Source organism: Electrona antarctica, assembly GCF_951216825.1.
Source record: "Electrona antarctica genome assembly, chromosome: 8".
Taxonomy (NCBI): domain Eukaryota; kingdom Metazoa; phylum Chordata; class Actinopteri; order Myctophiformes; family Myctophidae; genus Electrona; species Electrona antarctica.
This window is the reverse complement of record NC_136789.1, coordinates 24,016,022-24,028,509: the sequence shown is the minus strand read 5'-3', so window position 1 is coordinate 24,028,509 and position 12,488 is coordinate 24,016,022. Positions and strand designations below refer to the sequence as shown.

Below are 12,488 nucleotides of genomic sequence, written 5' to 3'. Positions count from 1 at the left end.
ATTCTGAATCCTGGAGTTCATGAGAATAAAAATAGGAGAATCTTAAAAGGGCAATTGGAGCTGAATGTCTGGGGTCACTGTTCAGTGGCATGGAAACATTCATATCCGAGTGCACTTGGATTGGGATGGCAGCTTAGAGAACAGTGCCAACACTCATTAGCAACAGTCATTGCACTGTAATTAGCACAGGTTGCCAGTTTGTATTGACTGTATTGTTTCCAGGTGCTTTTATGAAACCTAACAAGTGGTAAAACGTAATTTAGGAAGTGAACGCCCGGTGGGATGGAATGTCTTGGTATTCAGTGAATTCATTTAGGATTGAAGTCCAACACGAGACTATTGTTACATATGTTGTGCTGTCCGGTAGACAGACCTGAAGCCTGCGAAGAGTGAGCCCCACAACATCTGCGATGTGCTGCGTACTAGAAACATCCGCTGGGCCTCCATCACGCTGTGGATGGTCTGGTGAGTTCCTGTTATGCCGGTGACCCCCTCATCTAGTGAAGTGACACTACAACACATACACATTCCAATCTCCAACATGCATCACCTCCAGCTGAGCCATTGAACAACAAACAGCGATCAATCCGAACCAAGTGGACATTATTAAACCAAGTGGACATTTATATAACTGCACAGCATGCTGGTCTTCCCCATCTGCTGCCTGCGGGCATGAATCTAAAAAAACATGGATTAGTTTAATTAAAAAACGATGTACTATAAATTCTCCCCATTCTGTTTATCTATTAGGAAAATAAGTTTAAATAACTAGAGACCGTCAAAGTAATGAATGGGCTGTCTGGAGAGATGACACAATTTGTGGGTCAGAATTCAGAAAGGTCAAAGAACAAAGTCACACTAATTGGCAAGGTGAAAATGCCACCATTAGACATATCTCAGGTAGAAATAAATATATATCTTGTGTTATGTGTTAAGGCAGCACTCAGTAGAATGCTTTTTTTCAGTATTTTGCATTGAACAAATTTGTTTAGAAATCCATGTCGTACACTGGATCTCCACTAGCTAAAGAGTGCTGGGTTGTGTCCCGAAAATAGCTGATCTACAAGCTCTCGACGCATCGCAGCGCGACGTGTTGTGAGCTTGTAGATCTGCTATTTTTGTCCAAAAGCGCCCTATTCACAGGATTTCAGCCCCTGCCTCTCTAACACTCTCTGCACGTCCCTGTTGTAGCCTCGATAGAGTGCACGACCAAAAGCGATTGACTTATTTGAAAAGTTGAACCGTAACTTGGGAAGCACTTATTCTTTCCCCTAGGATTCCACGGGTCACGACAGGCAACCATAGTTCATTATAGGTGTTTAATTGCATCTTTATTTCCTCCCCAGGAATGTCCTGTCTATTGCCTACTTTGCACTGTCTCTAAACACCTCCAACCTTCATGGCAGTGCCTACTTTAACTGTTTCGTGTCAGCTGTGATTGAGTTGCCAGCCTATGCCCTGTCATGGCTCATGTTTCGCTGCTGTCCCAGAAGACTGTCTCTCTTCTCCACCCTCTTCCTGGGAGGGGTGGTGCTGCTTTTCGTACACGTCATTCCATCAAGTAAGAGCGCCAATGTCTTTTCTCCTCTCCTTTATTTGGTATCCAAGAAACGGAGCATAATGTTCTCATGGGTTGGAATGGGGTTAGTGTTGTCAGTATGAAACCGTCTGTACAGTTAAACTCATCTAAACAGCTCAATGTGTTTTTCAGACTTGAACTCCTTAGCCATTGCCCTGGAGATGATGGGGAAGTTTGGTGTGACAGCAGCGTTTTCCATTGCCTATGCCTACTCAGCAGAGCTGTACCCCACTGTGCTGAGGAATACTGCAATAGGTGCATGCTCCATGGCCTCCAGAGTAGGCAGCATCTCGGCACCATACTTTATTTACTTGCGTAAGGACAATTATTTTTGCTTGACAATACACAACAATACTGGAGAACCACTATAGACCGATTCAGAAACAGGTCTCATGGTCGCAGGCAACGTATCTCCTGTAGGCGGAGACGACATATCTGCGGTTTCCCCGCACCTCCTTCTACTACAGTGAATGGAAAAGTGACTGATGTTAGTCTGCCTCAAACGTTACTCTTTTACATGCTTTTTACTAACACTAACATTACAAAGATGCCCAGAACATCGGGATGAACCTGTGTAGTTTATGGCTGCTCCAACAGTAGTGGCAACATTCAAAAAAAATAAAAACAGAATGTCAAAATATCTACCGCGGTGGCTGAGACCAGAGCCATATAGTAATGGTTGAGACAAAGCAGTGAAAGGTCCTGAAAGATACATAACGTCAGTCTTACCCAATACCCAATCTTTCTGTTTTAGGAACACAAGGCTGCTGTACTTTATACCTCATACTTTAATGCTTGCTGCCATCCAATGGTTAAAACGCATCTATAGGGATCAATTTGATGGAATTTGTCTTGCCTAATAATGTTACGGTATACATCACTTTCAACTTTATGCCCTTTGTGTAAAATGTAAAACTTCAATAAACAGATTGTGTGTGTGTGTGTGTGTGTGTGTGTGTGTGTGTGTGTGTGTGTGTGTGTGTGTGTGTGTGTGTGTGTGTGTGTGTGTGTGTGTGTGTGTGTGTGGTATATAGTAAAGTTTATAGAGCACCTTTCACAGACACAATAATAGTCAATACAAGTAAAACAAGTCGCTAATAAAGTAAGACAAAAATAGAGTTAAAATAAAGCAATCAGCATTTAACCAAGCCGGCTATGGAAAGGCCTGTCTAAAAAGGTGATTTTTTAACAGTCCACAGAATCCACAGTTCTTAGGTGGAGGGGGAGCTCATTCCATAGCCTAGGGCAGGGGTGCCCAAAAGGTAGATCGCGATCTACCAGTAGATCACAAAGGCTGTGCAGGTAGATCACATGACATGACCCTTTTATATTTAATGTAAATATAAAAAATATTTATTTTTTGATCTGGCCACTTGAATTAAGGTGACTTAAGGTTTGACATCAAAAGGGCCTGTCAGCTCAAACCCACAATGCAATACTTTGTTTTCAAGAGTGTTGCTGTGTACAAAAACGTCTAGCATTACAAATTAAATACAAAAAAACCCTATACCTACAGTATTCAATTTCTCCCTCTCTATTTCCCAATGCCAGCTCCGTTATTCCAAAGCCCCCTCAGGTACATATTTAAACTATTTTCAGCAATGGTATAATATTTTCGGTAGGTAGATCCTGTTGAGCTTGTCATTTTGAAAGTAGCTCTCAAGTCAAAAATGTGTGGGCACCCCTGGCCTAGGGGCAAAAGGCTCGATCACCTTTAGTTATCAATTTTGTAGAGAGAGAGAGATCTTTTTTCCTCCCCTTTTTTTATTTGCATATAAAACATTACACATTTTAGTATTTAGTATTTCAATCCCCCACTGATCCAAACGGCACTACCAAAAGCTTGTAGGAACCTGCATGGTCATAATCTTCCAGAAAATAAACATCACCAGATTAAACCACTTTGCTTTTCAGAAGACACGGTTTGTTTCGTGACCAACAATCTAGATGTCTTTAAGTGTCTTTAAGCCGTTCACTTGAACCTTCACTTGAACCTTTTTATAAAGCCACGTTGGCATGTGTTTTATTGTGTTAAATTATGGTGCAAGTGAGTACACATTTCACACCCAAGCTGTTTGTTTCACTCTCCTCTTTCTTTATCCACAGGAAGCTATTCCGTTTCACTGCCTTACATCCTCATAGGGAGTCTCACAGCTGTGTCTGGGTTGCTAAGCCTCCTGCTCCCCGAGACCTACGGAATGCCTCTCCCTGACACCATCGCTCACATGCAGCGCTTCCCTGGGTGAGGCGTATTTCTCTGTCACGTTGTGTAAAATAGTACTGGTGCATGATAGGAATATACAGTACCTAGTGTGGAAATAGGGTAAAAAACAGACCAAAGAGCTTTCAAAAATAGATTGTTTATTTTGATCTGAACGACAATCTCCTCTTTTATTAAGTATTCAGTTAAAACATATTATGTTATATTATTTTTATTTTCAGGTGCTCTTCACCCAAGTTATTGTTTCAAATACATGTGACACTACAAGCTAAATAACGGAATTAACCTTAAATTCTGAACACGTGTGTAAGAACTTGACCTTTTAATTACATTTTTTGCAAAGAAAATATACACACATCCACTTCCTTCATATGCAGGTGGGTTGGACAGTGACAAATGAAGCAATCATGAACAAAAAAAATCATGAACAAAAGTCCTTAGGAGTAAGATCATGATCTTTTTTTTTACCCGGCTCACTGTCTTTTGTCTCTCAGGTGTTGTAAAAGGAAACGTTACAAACTCCCTCAGACTACAGGAGAAGAAGAAGGCCTCAACGAGACATTGTGAAAGCAAGACCTCTTCTGCGATACAGTCTATTCAGCACATTCAATTTAGACTCAGACTAGACTTCATAATCTTACTGTATGTGTTTTGGGAAAGACAGTCGTAAACTGGTCTTTTTTATATTTTTTCTTTTAAATGAATGATTGACACATTTCAACAAATACTAGTAAAATAATTCTGCTTGAAAAATAAATATAAACATAATTTACAAAAATTAAAATGTAGAATTTTGTTGTAGATGGGGCACAGATGGGGTTTCATCCTCTGCAATGGCGAAACATGCACACTTTATCCTGGCAAAGAAAAGGCATAAGATTACAGGTTGTAGATTGGCTATTCTTGCTATTTTTGAACATTTAGTTGGGGACAAATGTTGCCCAGAAATGTCTGTCCAATCTTTATCTCCAAGATCACGACTAATAATTCTCGGAGGAGCATATATACCTTTCTCTCACATGCATCTGCTGGATAGTTTCAGGCAGAGGTTGACCGAAGGTCTCTGGAAGGAAGAGAGTGGCCAGGGCTGACAGAAGAGTCAGAGAACCCAGCAATAGATATGGTAGATACTTGTAGTATGTACCTGCACATGGAGAAGAGCACATTTTAATGACTTTATAATATAGGTTAGACTGCGTGTATGCAGCATGTGCATGGGAGTGCACAAGGGTTGAAGTCAGAAAAAACCTAATTAATTAGCCTAACTAAATATTGCATATAGTTTGACTTGGTGGTATGGTTCTATGTTTGGGGATGTTCCCTGCACCAGGACTACACAGGTTACCACACATATACACCCCCCCCCCCCCCCCCCCCCCGGTCGGTCTGGCGAGTGGGAGAATGGGGTTCAATCCCCACTACCTGTGTATCACCACATCTGCACCATCAGCGATGGTGTGTGAATGGGTGAATGTAATACACTTTGTAAAGCAATTTGGATAAAGGCGCGATAGAAATAGAGACCACACTTTTCTGTGCCAGTAAGTTGTAAAACCAAGTAATTACTCTTTGACAGAGTAGAAGTTGACATTGTAGATATATATATATATATATATATATATATATATATATATAGGCAGAAACATACTCAGTTCCATGGCATAAGGAGCAAGGATACTGCCCACTCTGGAAACCATGGCACACGTGCCAACAGCGGTGTTTCTGATGACTGTTGGGTACAGCTCTCCGGTGTAGGCAAACATCAGGGCTGTACTGGTGGAAATGCACAATTTACCCAGCATCTCCAGTGTTATGGACAGGACATGTAGGCCTAAGCAAACAAGAATAGAAGAGAATAAAGTAGAATAGATGCATGTACTGTATATATCTATTTACTGTAGATATGTTATGGGTGTATGTATTTATACATGTATATATTTGTGTACGTATGTGCATGTAAGCGCTTCACCGTACTGAATGTTCAGTACAGAATATCCAAAATTTGCAATGAATAGCATAGAACACACAAACACGCACACCTTTTACTGCCATTGGTATTATTTGGCATAATTAGGCAACGTCAAACATGCGCCAGTTTCCTATGATAAATTCCCTATGTTCTAAGACACAAAAAAAGGAAACAGCCACCTTGTGGCACCAGCTGAATGCAGTAAAGCATTCCTCCTCCGAGGACCATATTGACTGCCACAGACAGCCGCCTGGGAAGACACATGAGCGCCAGCCAGCCAGAGACGTATGCCGGCACCTCCACGGCTGCCGAGATGAAACAGTTGACAAAGCGGTCACCGTGAAGACTGGATGTGTTCAGGGACAGGCCAAAGTAGCCACTGCTTAGAGTGAACCTGGGAAGGACACACACGGCAACAGTCTCTGTCACAGTACTGATCAATAATTGACAGATGGATGGATGATGGGCAGATATTGATAATAGATGCATGCATGGATGAATATGGATGCAGAATTTCTCCCTAATAATTGCTAGAATACAGATACAAAACTGTACAGGTTACACTGTTTTGAAGCACACATACCAACTGTTATTATTACTGATAAAGGCTTGCAGGTCAAGCCTTCATCCCCACATTGTGCACATGTGCTTATTCACACAGGCAAAAGCCACCATTAAATATTATCCATTAGTTCTGGATGGGTCTACAGCTGACCACCCAAAGAGGAGGAGTGTGTGCACTGAGTGAGGGCTCAGGGCTGTGGACTGAAATGAGGGCTTATATAAGGACACACCCAGTCACCCAGACTGTCATTGGCCAGTGAGTTAAGTGATGATGGCAAACACCTGTCAGTCATTGGCGATGCAGAGCACAGTCTATGATGCAGAGAGTGAGAAGTGAGAACTGTCCACCAGAGGCCGCCATTTAGACAGCATGGAGAAAATTAATAACTTTTGGTACCTTGAATGCAAAGGAAGCACATAAATAGACCCTTCTACAGTGTGGTATGGTGACTGCAAAACAACCTGTGGATATACTCACCACACTAGGAAGAGTATGAGTGTTGTGTTTCTGGTTTCGGTCAACCTTAGCAGGTCTAGAACGCTGTGGTGCTCCTCTGGGTTTGGTATGTCACTCTGCAGGACACAAAGCATTGGCCTCCTCAATCTCGATCAGTTCAGTATACATTCTTCCTCCATGCCAACATGTTATGTCAGTGTCTACGCCAACGGCTGTCATCGAAGACACATTTGAAGTAAATGATAATGGTCACTCTCTATTTCTGAACATAATGTTAGATGTAAGCAGGGCCATTTATAGGCTACTGAATATTAGGCTTGCACTACAAAACCTCTGTGCACAATCTTTTTTGGAGTTTTTTTTGGTGAAACCTCTGGTAGCTACACGGTCATTACAGCATCTGTTATAAATGTGATTCCCAGTGTAGGGGCCAGAAAATCAGGATTACAGATAGTATTTTATAGTGTCTATGGAAGTGCAATGGCTATTATGAAAAATATGCCAGTGAAGAATATTACAAATAAATGTTATTGAAAAGGTTAAACAGTATGACTTACATAACCCTCAAATATGACCCGTGGAGCCTCTACGTTGTTCTGCTTAGCAGCTTCTCTCAGTATGGCCTCAGCCGCCTCTATTCTTCCCTGAGAGATCAGCCACCGAGGAGACTCTGGGATGAACCTGCCTCGCAGGTAGGAGAGAGAAGGTCCACGCTTTCGTTATGGAATTACACTCAGCAGTCAGAAGGGTTTTAAAAACATGTAACCGTTGAATGTGGGGTTTTTGAAATTAGCTGAGGCTAATTTACGTCCCTGGTTAAATAACTACTAGTTAAAAAATAATCTCATTACAATAAGCACATGCATGCAAGAAGCTCTAATCTAAACAAATACAAAAGTAATAACATTCCCATATTATAGTCATGAAAGCAATGCCGTTAACCCTTTAAACATCTATAATACAGTGAGCTGTCACAGAGAATAGTGATAATATTAAGTTCCCAATATTATGAGGAAAAAGACAAAAATCTGGCTCAGTTGTGATTTGTTGGTTCTTCAATCTACAATGACGGCAATTCACCACCAGAGGGGGATGTAGACCACGCCAGGCAGAGATAAAGCCAGCAGAAGATACTTCCAGTCCCTTGTGAAATAAGCAAAGAGAGGCAGCATCATGTAGCCGACAGCAAAGAACAGACACACTCCCAGAGACACATACATGACACGCACATTGCCTGTGAAGATCTCAGTACCTGGAGGGAAGCAGAGGGAGAGTAATGCACCAAAATAAAACACGTTTATCGGCTAGCTAGATCAATGGTTCTCAACCTTTTCAGGCAGACCCCCCAAAATAATACTATTTGAACTGGTGACCCCCCCCCCCCCCCCCCCCCTGACAAGCACTTGGAGTTGAGGCATTACATTTTGTTCCACGGTCAGATAAATATTGTCAAAATAGCTTGTGAGGCGTTGTGAGCTTGTAATTTTTGCTTCATTCTTATATACAGTAGTTTGACAATTTGACCAAGACCAGTTTTTATAGTATAGTTTGTTGATTACTTTTGATGCAGCATGGTCTTTTTTCTTTTCTTTCTTTCTTTTTTTTTTTTTTGGTTTTAAAATGTCACTTTACTGACCTCTGGGGATCCCCCAAATTCATGTGGGGGTCCCGACACTTTCAGGTTGAGAACCACTGGGGTAGACCACCTCTGTTCCACAGATTTCTATAAACCTAGACACTGTATTTTGTAATAATATTGATATGTACAGTTACAGTATGTATAATGTATCATTTAATTGCATTCCTAATGCTGGAGTCGCAGGACGAAAATAGCAGATTTACAAACTACCGTGCTGTGTTGTGAGCTTGGGGATCAGTTATTTTCAGTGTGTGACTCTGTTGTATAACAAAGTATAAATCAGGCTTAAATAGTACCGTAGTTTACATGTTACATCCAGCTCATTCCCATCCATTCTCAATATTTATGTGAGTAGTTGTTAACTTGTTACATACCTAAGACAAAAGCAGCCACATAGTTGGAGATCTGGCCCAAACCAACGATGAAGAAGAGGATAGAGAATGCCGTCCACGAAGGAGAGAAGATTTGGACAAAGGTAAAAAGTGTCTGGACTGCCATGGTTGCAAACAGAACTGGCTTTCTTCCAAACCTTAAAAAAAGAAGAAAAAAAAGAGACAAAATTACGCAATATGTATTGTGTTTGTCTTTCCCATTGCAATTTACAATTTACATGTTTTGCTGATGCACTTATCAAGGGCAACTTAAAGAATGCAAGAACAGAGTTAATAGCTAGAACCAATTGGTCAACAAATTTCAGGGTAAATGGTAACGTAAATACTGTAGAGTGCAAGGAAAAAGAACAAACAAAGCTCTACAGAAGGCAGGTGAGGTAAACATTAGAATCTGTGGACGAGCAATTAAGCTGCATACAACATGTTGTAACATTATGTGCACAATAGCACAATAATGTAATTCTACTAAAACATTATCTAGACTAGGTTCACCCAAGATACAGTTTAAAAATATATATATTATAGGCCAGCCAATGCCATATGTGTATCTGGATAAAGGGAAAATATGATTGGTGGATTATAAACCGGATAGACCAACGATAACACAGAGGTCACTGAAGGTCAAAGGGTAAAGATCCCACAATCCCATGACTTTCTCCTTATATGAATCTCACACATGGGCAGTGGTGGGTGGACAGTGACAAAGTACATTTACTTGAGTACTCAGCGCTTAAGTACATTTTATGAGTATCTGTATCTATGAGTATTTCCACTCAAATACCTGTCTGAGAGCTGTCCAGAGAAGAAGGATCCGCACAAAACTCCCAGGAAGTACACAGAGGAGGTGAACGGTTGCTTCCACTGGTCGCTGCAGACCAGGTCGAACTGCAGGTAGAGAACTTATACATGTAAAGAAAGATTGACACTTCCGGGTCCACCTCTGGTTAAAATGAAATAGTTTTCAAAAAAGTTATGGATTGTAGCTTTAACTTTTACTGTATTGGACTGCACACATGACATGACGCATGCACACTGACACACTGACATGCACACTGACAGACACACACACACACACACAACACACACACATTTCAATTTCTTTATTTGAGTCCACATTTATAAAATACATTATCAAGGGCACAAATATTTTCAGTTGCTTCTGATATCCCACGCACTTAAAACATCATGTGCTTTAGTCCAAACAAGCCCTAAATGTACAGAATATACAACACATGAACTTAATCACAGCCAACATTGGTCACTTCAGTCTGTCATATTACCGACACCGAAAGTGAATCATGGGTACAAAAAGCACCTTCTCCTCCAAATAGACCGACTGCCTATAATGGAGGAGATTGAACAGTATGTTGCAAGCTGCTTTGCCTTACACTTGGACAGCCCTATAATCCTCAAGCCTCTGACCACTAGTCTGTGGACATGGCCCAGGCTGCCAAATATAAAAACAATGAGCTGACACGTATATCCCAGTTGTATAATGGCCTGTACTAATGGTTGATATTTTACTTGTTTAGTAAGGAAAGCTTCCTCCAAACTCGAATCAAAAGCACAGCCAACTTCCAATAGAAAAGCCTCTCTTCTGTTCTCGTCAATTATAATGACACACACACACACACACACACACACACACACACACACACACACACACACACACACACACACACACACACACACACACACACACACACACACACACACCTCTGTGACTATGGTGGACTGGTAGACGTCTTGGCTGTAGCTCCATCCGTCTACACAGCTCTCCTGTCTCAGTTCAGTGAGGTTCACATCCCGACCGGGGATGTAGCCCAGAGCAGACAGGTTCCTGACCTCATCCAGTCTGTAGCGGTGGCATCGGCTCTGCTCCTCCTGTCCGTTCACCACCTCGTGAAATATAAATGCATTTATTACAGTGCAATAAGCCGTTTATGAATGTATGGGAAACTAGAGATGCATTAAGCCATACTGTATATTAGCACAAGGAAACATAGTCCGTTGCTCTCCCCAGGTTGGCAGAGGGAGTGTAGCGCCCAGGATATTAGACAATTGGCACTGGGTGAGAAAAATGGGTTATACAAATCATGGGATAAAAATACAATTTAAAACACAAGGAAACATCTTAACCCATTCTGGGCGAGAACACCTTTTGTTGTTTTAAGCATTATGTTATACTTTAGCTATTGGAAAATATGTGGCGCAAGTCTTTGAATATATATTGTTACAGAGCGAAAGTTTTTAAGTCAAATCTTTGCTTCTGGGGGGTCCCTGGAACAACATATATTCAGATGGGGGTCCACGGCCAAATACAGATCATTCTGGGAGTCCTTAATCCTTGACATGAAAAAGGTTGAGCACCAGCACCACTGACATAGGACTTTCAGAAAACTTTTAGGATTTAGAAGACATTTTTTTAGAATCGGCCTCAGGTCTAAATGAGTTAAAGAACAACACAGTGACGTCAGGCGCTCACCTCTACTGGGATGATGGCCTTGCGCCACTCTGCAGTCAGGTTGACATCTGGAACCAAGCAGTGGTGGCGGGGGGTGTCAGCCAGGAAGATGACCGAGAAGGCACTGAAGCCATTGGGAATGGTGCTGGTGCAGAGCAGGAAGAACACTGTCTGCTGGAAGCGTCCCCACTGTCCAAGGAAGGCTGTGCTCTCCTCGTAGTCCCTCATAGCCAAAGGCCCAGGATCCAGAGAATCAAGATTCAAGAAAGGAGAATCTCCTCCTCCACTGTCCAAGGCCTCCTCATAATCACTCATAGTCCCAGGCCCGTGCAGGAATGTCCGTTTTTTTCTGTCACCGTCCAACAACAATACCTAACGTCTTCCTGGTTTAATGTCTTACTCCTCCTCAAAGTACTTCTGTATAGACTTTGGTCAATGGTCTGTTGTCCATTACTACTGCCAGAGATAAAGATAGAGCCATTCAAAATCCAGTTGTACTCAAACCATAATAATCAAAGGAAACACTCAAGGCAGGCATATTTGAGTGAGTTTTTATAACAATAATTTACAATAAAATTATCTATACAGATAGAGTGAGTGAGTGAGTGAGTTAGTGAATGAGTGAATGAGTGAGTGAGTGAGTGAGTGAGTGAGTGAGTGAGTGAGTGAGTGACTGACTGACTGACTGACTGACTGACTGACTGACTGACTGACTGACTGACTGACTGACTGACTGACATAAGGGCATAAAAGGACGCATTATTCCTGAGTAGGCCAGTGTGCAATGAGCACTGGTCTAGTAGCCTACAGTAGTTTCAATGTCAGAAACAACACTACATGCAAGTGCAAAACAAATATTGCATGGAATTGTATTTAAAAAAGTGTGACCCACTTATGGGTCACAACAACTTTTAATCAAGATCAGCAAGCACTTGGGTTAACTACTTTGACCCTGGCATCCCTATTTTGAACATGTCATTATAGCTGAAAGTTTTCATACATTACTCAAAATTGTATTTAGTTATTTAATAAGCTTTCAAAAATAGGGACAACAGTAGATCTGAGCTTGTAGTTCTGCTATTTTCATTAATCGCTCACACAACAAAGCATAAATTAGGGTATAATTTATTAACTTCCATTTCAAATCACTCACAATGTGAATTGAAAGTACAATTAATAAATATGTTGAATGGGCATGGAAAA

General features: G+C 41.4%; 2 protein-coding genes across 2 annotated transcripts in view; one reads left to right on the top strand and one right to left on the bottom strand.

Moving 5' to 3' along the window:
• Positions 1–3,825, top strand: part of slc22a21 (solute carrier family 22 member 21) — a gene marked incomplete at both ends in the record, with an annotated part of 9,216 nt that extends 5,391 nt beyond the window's left edge. Inside the window, 4 exons of the mRNA XM_079508714.1 lie at positions 368–465; positions 1,347–1,561; positions 1,712–1,894; positions 3,686–3,825. Of these exons, the coding sequence (XP_079364840.1) occupies positions 368–465; positions 1,347–1,561; positions 1,712–1,894; positions 3,686–3,825 (636 nt within the window). The remainder of the gene's footprint in view (positions 1–367; positions 466–1,346; positions 1,562–1,711; positions 1,895–3,685) is intronic.
• The window catches only part of LOC306928666 (uncharacterized protein), a gene marked incomplete at its 5' end in the record, with an annotated part of 27,751 nt that extends 16,238 nt beyond the window's left edge, over positions 1–11,513 (bottom strand). The window contains 11 exons of the mRNA XM_079508936.1: positions 374–511; positions 4,809–4,944; positions 5,449–5,631; positions 5,949–6,163; positions 6,812–6,906; positions 7,348–7,471; positions 7,871–8,042; positions 8,804–8,958; positions 9,603–9,706; positions 10,538–10,720; positions 11,307–11,513. Coding sequence (XP_079365062.1) covers positions 374–511; positions 4,809–4,944; positions 5,449–5,631; positions 5,949–6,163; positions 6,812–6,906; positions 7,348–7,471; positions 7,871–8,042; positions 8,804–8,958; positions 9,603–9,706; positions 10,538–10,720; positions 11,307–11,513 — 1,712 coding nt within the window. The remainder of the gene's footprint in view (positions 1–373; positions 512–4,808; positions 4,945–5,448; positions 5,632–5,948; positions 6,164–6,811; positions 6,907–7,347; positions 7,472–7,870; positions 8,043–8,803; positions 8,959–9,602; positions 9,707–10,537; positions 10,721–11,306) is intronic.
• Positions 11,514–12,488: the final 975 nt, after the last annotated feature.